An 8,424-nucleotide genomic window follows, 5' to 3' on the forward strand; every position below is an offset into this window, starting at 1 on the left:
GCACAATTTGACATGTGTATTTGCATACACGTGTCAGATTTGACACGTGTATTCAAATACACGTGTATTAAATACACACGTCCAATTGTGAAGATGGTACAATTAAACACGTCTTTTATAAGACACGTGTCTAATTGGACGCGTGTCTACAGTAACCGATACTGTAGACGCGCGTCCAATTGTAAAAAATTTTGTAGTGTTTGTATGGATGCAAATTAGTGGTTGCTTTGCATTCTTCCGAGTTACAACATAACATCTCCAGCAACCAGATGATCACAAGCGCAAGCTCTTTTATTAGCAAGCCGAAATTAAGCAGTATTTATGGCTAGACAAAAACACATGCAAGCCGATCGAAATTAAGCAGTATTTAGTTGTAGGCATCAGAGTGTGCCAAGAGGTAGCTCTCAACGGCCCTGAAAAGTCCCTCGGCCTTTTCTTTTCCAATCTTAATCTGCTCTGCATTCATCTCATGGTCGCCTTTGGTGTGGTACTTGTTGCTGATCTTCAAGATGGATCCTCCATCAGGAGCTGCCACTATCTTGATCTCGTTACAAATTTTCTCCAGTTTGTCGCCCACGACACCACCCTCGATCACGCTGTAGCTGTATTTGAAGTTTACGTGATCAACCTCATCAACTCTCTCCTTTACGTACTTGAAAGGGCTGCCTGAAGGATATACACAAATATATAGAAAAGCACATGTTACTTCTTTTATTCAATATTCTATATATATATATATATATATATATGATGCTACGAATGATGCAAAACAAAAGATGCGATATGGAGATTAGGACATAAACTTATAATTAATTAACCTTTGGGAAAGGTGATCTTCTTGATGGTTCCAGGCCCTCCATTTCCTTCAATGTTCTCAACACTGCTAACAGCTTGAGGTGCAACCTTTGGAATGAGGTTATCGCCATCAAGGATAAAGGCCTTGAACAGCCTAGCCGCTGGGATAACGGAGGGGGTCTCAGCCTCGTAATTGAAAACTCCCATGATAAACAAAGACTTTTGGACTTGATAAAAGGAAAACTACGTACGAAGAGGAGTTGCAGGATTGATTGAACTTGGTGCGTTTTTTGAGTTGGGGAGCTTGGCATTTATAGACTGAGCCTGAAAGCTACCTTTTGTGACAATGCCCCCTTTGTTGACCAATTTCATTCTCTTCGATCTCGGATGTCCCCACTTACACCTGAAAAAGTATTCAACACAGAATTTGTTGTTTAGCCAAAAGAAAGGACTGAAGAAGTTCACTTAATTCCATTCAGCGATGGCTGCCACCATCCTTTCATCCACACCAGGGCTTCAGCTTCAATTTTGTCCATCAAATCTGAAAGAGGCTTCATGATATGCGTCATTCTAATTGACCATTCCTGGTCGGGTTGCAACCACTTAGAATTTGGCACCGCTAATACATATATATATTTCAAAACTTTACTTACAATTTCTGATTTTTTTTTTTTTTTTTTTTTGACATTTACAATTATAATCATAACATCAAATTTTAAAAAGTGTCAATTTAAAATATTCATCTTTCTATTTTAACCATTCTGTCCTAATTCAATATTATATCTTAACAAAAATGAAACCCAATTTGTGACTCCTGGTAGGTCACTTGTGACCCGTCGTGGGTCACTTTTGACCCACGGCAGGTCAGACTTTATTTTATTTTTTTTTTAAAAAAATAATTTTTAATTATTATATCAAGGTATTTTTGAAATTTTATAAACATCTTAAGAGTATAAGAGACATTTTACTCGCTAATTGTTTGATTTAACGTTGACTTTGCATGGAATGGTTGAAATTAAAAAATGAAAATCTTAAATTGACACTTTTTAAAGTTTGCAGTTATGATTAAAAAATGACGAAAGATTAGAAGTTATAAATAGTGAATTTTTTATTATTATTATTTTTTTTTTTCCTTTTTTTCTTTTACTATCTTTCATTACCATTATAATTATATATCTAGCTTGTATGCGGTAGACTTTCACATATCTGCTGACTGCGCAGCTGTGACATGCGTTAAGGGTCCAAAAGCAATCAAAGGAATTTAAAGCAAAAAACTGACGCCGTCTACCAAAAAGCCACTTTTCCGTGACTTTACTCAATTTCTTTTTACTTTACTGAGTTTACTCCCTTCGTTTTCTTAACCAAGCCTTTTTTTTCTTTTTCTTTTTTTTTTTTAATTCATTCTTGTCCAAACCCATGCACAGACGGACAAACCTGTTTTATCTTTTTCTTCTTCTTTTTCTATCTTTGCTTGTAGAAAACGTCTCCTTGTAATGCTAATGCTTGGCCAAGCTAACGTACGAAACCCTTCTTGAGGATCTCTCATGAACAACAAACTCACATGATGCTTGGCATTTCAGATTGATGGAAGTTAACAAGTCCTTTTTTTTTTCTTCTTCTTCTTCTTCTTGTACGAAGCTTCTACACACAGACCTGTTTTTTTTCTTTTTCTTTTTATTTCTCTCTTTGCTTGTACGAAGCCTCTACGCCTCCTCTAACACACATTTTTTTTTTTTTTTCCCTGCAAAAGACTTCTTTTTTTTTTTTTCACCCAAACAACCCCTGTCAAAAGAAAACATAATCGAATGGAAAAATAAAAATAAAATTGGAAATTATAAAATAGAAACATGAAGTTTTACGTAATTCGGTCTATAACCTACGTTCATAAGCTAAAACCCAAATGACTACATTATGCTCTTATTACTTGATTGATTTACAATACAGAATACTCCTATTTATTGGAGAATTGAGATAGATAAGTATGATAATCAAATCTGAGTGATTTAATTACCATCAAATCTGCTTATAATCAAACTTATAAAAGGAAAGTAACATACAATATCAATATAATACATTTTCTTTCAATATAGGAAATATATTCTCTAACATCTCCCCCCCCCCCCCCCCCCCCCCAAAACTCAAGGTGTAAGGATTATAGAAGCTTGAGTTTGCAATAAATTCTTCTTCTTCGTTTGGAGATGACAACGATCGACTACGGTTGATGGCGTTGACTGGAGGTGATCAGCGACGATGATGAGAGATGCGCCATAAATTTTAAAAGGCTAACTATGAGCCAATTAAAATCAAAGCCAACTATGGGCTAAACAAGGCATGGGTTTAAAACAATATCACAAATGCCAAAAGAATGGCCGGGCCAACTATAGGCCAAAATGATAGCCAACTATGGGCTGAAATTAGCATGAGTTTTAAACAATACCACAAAGACTAAACGATGGGAGGTCAACAATTTGACCAACATTGACCAAAATAATAGGCCAACAAATGGCCAAAATAATATGGGAACTTGGCCTCTTTTGGATTTTTTTTTCTTGGTTTTTTTTTTTTAGCGAGAATTTTGCTTTCCTTTTCTTTTCTCGGTTTCTTCCCTTTTTTTTCTTTTTTTTTTTCGTCGTCTCCCTTACAATCTTTAGGGTTTGACCGGTTCACTTTAAACCAAGGAAAATAAGAACTTACGCCTAGCCTCCAGAGCAGGCATTGATACAGCATGGTGAACCAAGGAGATCCACAAGGTGCTCGAGGATTGGGCGATGGCTGACGGCACAGCCTTGTATGGCGGTGGACTAATGGAGGAGAAGATGCACAAGGTGGTTCTCAGGAGAGGAAGCTGGGCGGTTTCCGGCGAGGAAGTCTCGGTGGATTGGTGGTGGATGGATTTGCAGTGGATGGTGGTTGAGAAGCGGATGAACCTGGTGGATCTTTATGGGATGCTAGTGGCGCAGATCACTAGAGGGCTGCTTGGTGGATCCGACGTGGCTTTCGGTGGGGGTGGTACGGCTTCTGATATGGTGATGGAGTCACAATTGCCGGGTTGTGTCCGGATACAAAACATCACGACTGAGAAGGTTGTTGTTGATGTGGTTGACAAAAGTGGACTGATGGCACGATTGTGGTGGCGTGGGATGAAGGTGGGGAGATATGCAAAATATTGACTATCAAGAACAAAATGAAATACAAGAAAACAAAACAAAAAAAATTAACAAGACCATTGGAAATGGAAAAATAAAGACAAAAACGGAAATAATAAAATGGAGACAAGCAATTTTATATAGTTCGATATATGACTTACGTCCACAGAATAAAACTCAAAGGGCTACATTATGCTCTTATTACTTGATTGATTTACAATACAAAATACTCCTATTTAGAGGAGAATTGAGATAGGTAAAAATGGTAATCAAATCTGATTGATTTGATTACCATCAAACCTAATTCCAATCAAACTTATAAAATGAAAGTACCGTACAATATTAATATATTATATTTCCTATCAATATAGGAAATATAGTTTCTAACATATATTCTCTAACATCTGTTTCTGTAAAAACTAATTCTTTCAAGCAACACCATCTCAAAAAGAAATCTTTGTTGTTTTCTGTTTTCATAAACAATAAAAACTTCTCAAATGTTAAAAAAAAATAAAAAAAATACACAAAACAAAAACTAACCTATGATGGGAGTCTTGGACGACCTCTATATTTGGAAATAGGGGGTTGGATGCCCATTAGTACACACTCGGACCTATTTTTACTTGTGTTCAGTTTGATTATGCAGATTCATTAAGAAATCCAAGTCCTAGAAGAATAGGAGGTCATGGCTTTGGGTGCAGAGACGTTTCAATTTTTCAGTTCGAGTTGTGATTGGTGCACAACACTTGCATAACACAAGACACATGGTATAAGCGCCATGTAGTGGGTCCCAACCACATAAGTCACACCCCATGTGTTTTGTGTTGTGTAAGTATTGTGCAAAAATATTTTCCCCTCCAATTTTGGGGTCTCCCAAGTAAGCATTAAAAGGAGATTGACGTTTCCCACAAGCAAAAGATAGAAAAAGAAGAAAAAAAAAAAAAAAAAAAATAGGTCGATCTATCTGTCTATGTGAGGCTTTGTACCAAAAAAAAAAAGGATTCGTTAAGAAAGGAACGTAGTAAAGTCACATAAAAGTGAATTTTGAGAAACTCACTTGGTTGCATGTTAGAATAGATTCCGATTGGGTAACTTGCTGGACTGGAAGAGCCAACCTGTAAAAGAGAAAACTGCGTCGGGGGGACCCGACAATCCCACTCCGATGCTTAAGTCAATATTATCTCAAATGTATATCTATTTTCTTTTGTAGAAAGTCCATCCTCTTTACCTGCATGGTCGTTAGGTATTTATAGACAAAATGTTGAGAGTGGTCCGGTGATTTTGTTGGGCCACGTGTCGGGTCCGGAGTACTTCTTGACCATTTAGATCGTGGGATCGTGGTACATGCATTACGACCCTCGTGGAGTCGATCGTTAACCGACTCTAGATCGTGGGGCGTATTTCCGCAGTAATCGTTGTCGTATAGATTGCGAAAAAGGTCTTTAACCGTCTCTAAAATGTGAGTCGGTCCTTATGATTACCGTAGGGTTGGTTTTCAATCGACCTTGTGGTGCATGCCTACTCGGTATTTTACAGACTCTAGGTGAGATTGCCTCGGTAAAATACTGTCCTGACTCTTTGGGCCTTTTCGTTGATAAGCCCAATAGGTCTGGTTTTGGCAATCTGTTATTGGGCTTGATGGACCAAATATCTGGCCAATTTGGCAAAGTAGGGATTATTTCCTAACATTGCATCTAGAGCCTTAATACATATCACAGCAGATATGCACTACCACATAAAAACCGAATCTTGCAATTATAACTTTAAATTTTAAAAAGTGTTTATTTAAGTTTTCAGTTTCAACTCTTCGTTAAGATTTTCTGTTAAATTTTTTTCAAAACTTTCGAAATATTCCTGTTTTCTTTTCTTTTTAAAAAATAAAAAATAAAAAATAAAAAAAATCAAAGATTTAGGCATGGATAAATCCACCCCAAAATATAATGCATGATAAAGCTTATACAAACACTTGCTTTACCTTATCAGGCTTATCACAAGCTAAAATAAGCCCCAGATCGATGGAGTTCACACTGACGGCGGAGTAGATCGAAATTAATTAATTAGAAGATTCTCGATCTTATATGTATACGAATATTTTATGAAATTTGATGTGAATGGTTTCATTATCATATTGCATAAAATCTTATGTGTCAAAAGATATTGTACGTAGTGGAAACAAAAGGATGTGGATGGCCGGCCGACTTTGAAAGAAAAACCGCAAGACAATGAAAGTGAAGCTTCAAGTCTTTATTGGCGTCGTCCGACTTTTAAAACCTCGATCAGTCAGTCCATGCATTCTAGATGCCGTCCTTACTAAAGCATTCTACAACTTAAACTTCCTGCTTTATCGCCAAGGCTCCCCGATCGTACCTAACCTATGCTCTAAGAATGCATGTGGGAATATATACATCTCGGTTTAATAAATTGGATTTTCACAGATTTATTTTGTCCATATATTTTGTGAATATTTATTTCCTTATGCAAGACATTAATAACTCTAGAAAGAAAAGAATCACACATGCATGGAAGTCTTGAGAAGAGAAAAAAGGTTGTGCTTTAGAGGCGTATAACAGTACTAATCTCTGCGGAAAAACCTAATCTTCATAAACAGATTAATTAGAAAACTCTTCCATCTAGAATAGTGTATATATATATTCCGGAATGGATTTACAGGGCCGGTAGGCCATGCTCCCCTCAATTATTAAAAATAAAAAATAAATAAAAATAAAAAGTTTTTAGCTAAAAAAAAAAAAAATTAGCTTATTAATTGTCCATACTAACAAAAATTTTTAGTTCTAACCCCATTCTATAAAAATTTCTGACTTCGTCACTCGATATATTATGGGCCCGAAACTGTATATAGTATGTGACGTCGTTCCTCCACAAGTTTACAGAGCTTATTTTTTACTATTAAGAAAATTATATATGAACGTAATTAGTACAACGATATTGTTGGTTTATTTTAGTTGGCTCATTCGGTCTTGACAAAAACGCATCCATATATGAAACTTTCATATCAGAGACTTCCATAACAGGGACACCGAAATTCCAGAGGATTCCAAAAGAATATTGCAAAATATATTTTCCAAAATAGAAAGGACTAATCATAACAAGAATCTTCACAATATATCACTAAGAAGGAAATATCCTGGTGAATGAAAGAATCTTGAAGATTTACAGTTCAGAAAGTCGGTTTTTCCTACACATCATCCGGACGCCCAGTTGCCAAAGTCCAGACGCCCAAGTTAGAAACTCAGTGTCTAATTAGGGTTCGAACGCTACAGCAGATGATGGAGTCAGTAGCTCATGATCCTAAAGACGGTCCAGACGGCCCATCAAACACTGCAGTCAATAAGTTTCTGTTAGCAAAGAGTCTGAACGTTTATGCGGTGACTGCAGACGGAGGAACTACTTTATGCAACCGCTCGGACGCTAGGGTTTCTAGGTCCAGACGCGCTCCAGTATTTTATAAAGTTTCAGTTGTAGGTCTGGACACCCAGAAGCATAGTCCAGAAGCTGCCTATGAAAATCCGAGTTTGTGTCAAATTAGGTATTCTGAAGCCTATTTGAAGAGGCTCATAGGCTATTTATTTGTAAGAATTCAGTATTGAATTCCAGTAAGCTAAGACATGGTGTTTATGCAGATATTGTTACATGTGCTAACTCTCTTATAGTATTTGTGTTATTTAATCACGCGTGTGCGTACACACACATATAACTACATATACTCACAAACACATTCATTTACACATAAATCTATAAAATTAAACTCACAACAATAATTCAAGTTATATCTATCATATTAGGAAGATAATTCATTTTTACTTAAAGATGTTTTTATTACAAAATTAAAATAATACGATTTTTTTTTTGTGCGTGTTGTTGTTTGTTTTACGCAGGTGCTCTACTTTTTAAGATCAGAACCTTGGTCTATAAAAGCTATTTTATAGCATAGATTGTATATCCTCTCCTAGATCAAGTAACGTTTTATACACCGTAGAGGCATCTCTCTGTTAACTAGGTTATTTTTTAGCAGTTCTGGTCTATTGTGGTCTGAGTTTGACTTTGTTCGGATAGAGGAAACTCTATTTGTAGTGCCTTTGACTTAGTTTATTAGGGATCTTTGTAACCTTGGACATTTGACTGATTGGTCTTTTTCTATATATTGGAAGAGACCTTTGAATATATATATATATAATGTGTTCTCTTTTTCTAGACATGCATGTCTACAAAACTTTGTAACTTTGATAAATTTGATGCGATCGAAGTCCAGCAATATGATGAAGTTAGTCAATCAATAATGATCAATTAATTAATCAATTTGTAATGTTTCAAGATGATAGAGAAAGATACGTAATTAACTAATACTGCTACCTTTCTGTCAGTAGTTAATTTGATTGACTTCAAAAAAACTATATTTGGAGGGTCATATCCGTGGGTAAAATCACATGCAGTATATAAATCAATATCAATTTGCGAGTAAGAC

At 36.0% G+C, this 8,424-nt stretch overlaps 1 protein-coding gene across 1 annotated transcript; it reads right to left on the minus strand.

Annotated features, from left to right (window-relative positions):
• Positions 1 to 270: 270 nt before the first annotated feature.
• LOC133881066 (major pollen allergen Aln g 1-like) lies at positions 271 to 1,076 on the minus strand. Its single transcript, XM_062320033.1, has 2 exons — positions 819 to 1,076; positions 271 to 666 (listed from the first exon to the last, which is right to left on the minus strand). Exons 1-2 carry the CDS (start codon positions 1,000 to 1,002, stop codon positions 368 to 370), a joined length of 483 nt encoding a protein of 160 aa, XP_062176017.1. The 5' UTR covers positions 1,003 to 1,076; the 3' UTR covers positions 271 to 367.
• Between the last annotated feature and the right edge of the window lie 7,348 nt (positions 1,077 to 8,424).

This window comes from Alnus glutinosa, chromosome 1 (assembly GCF_958979055.1).
Source record: "Alnus glutinosa chromosome 1, dhAlnGlut1.1, whole genome shotgun sequence".
Lineage (NCBI taxonomy): Eukaryota > Viridiplantae > Streptophyta > Magnoliopsida > Fagales > Betulaceae > Alnus > Alnus glutinosa.

Coding starts and splice junctions, on each gene's coding strand:
- LOC133881066 (XM_062320033.1), bottom strand. CDS start 1,002: ATGGGAGTTTTCAATTACGAGGCTGAGACCCCCTCCGTTATCCCAGCG. Junction 667..818: donor GAAGATCACCTTTCCCAAAG/GTTAATTAATTA, acceptor TATATCCTTCAG/GCAGCCCTTTCAAGTACGTA.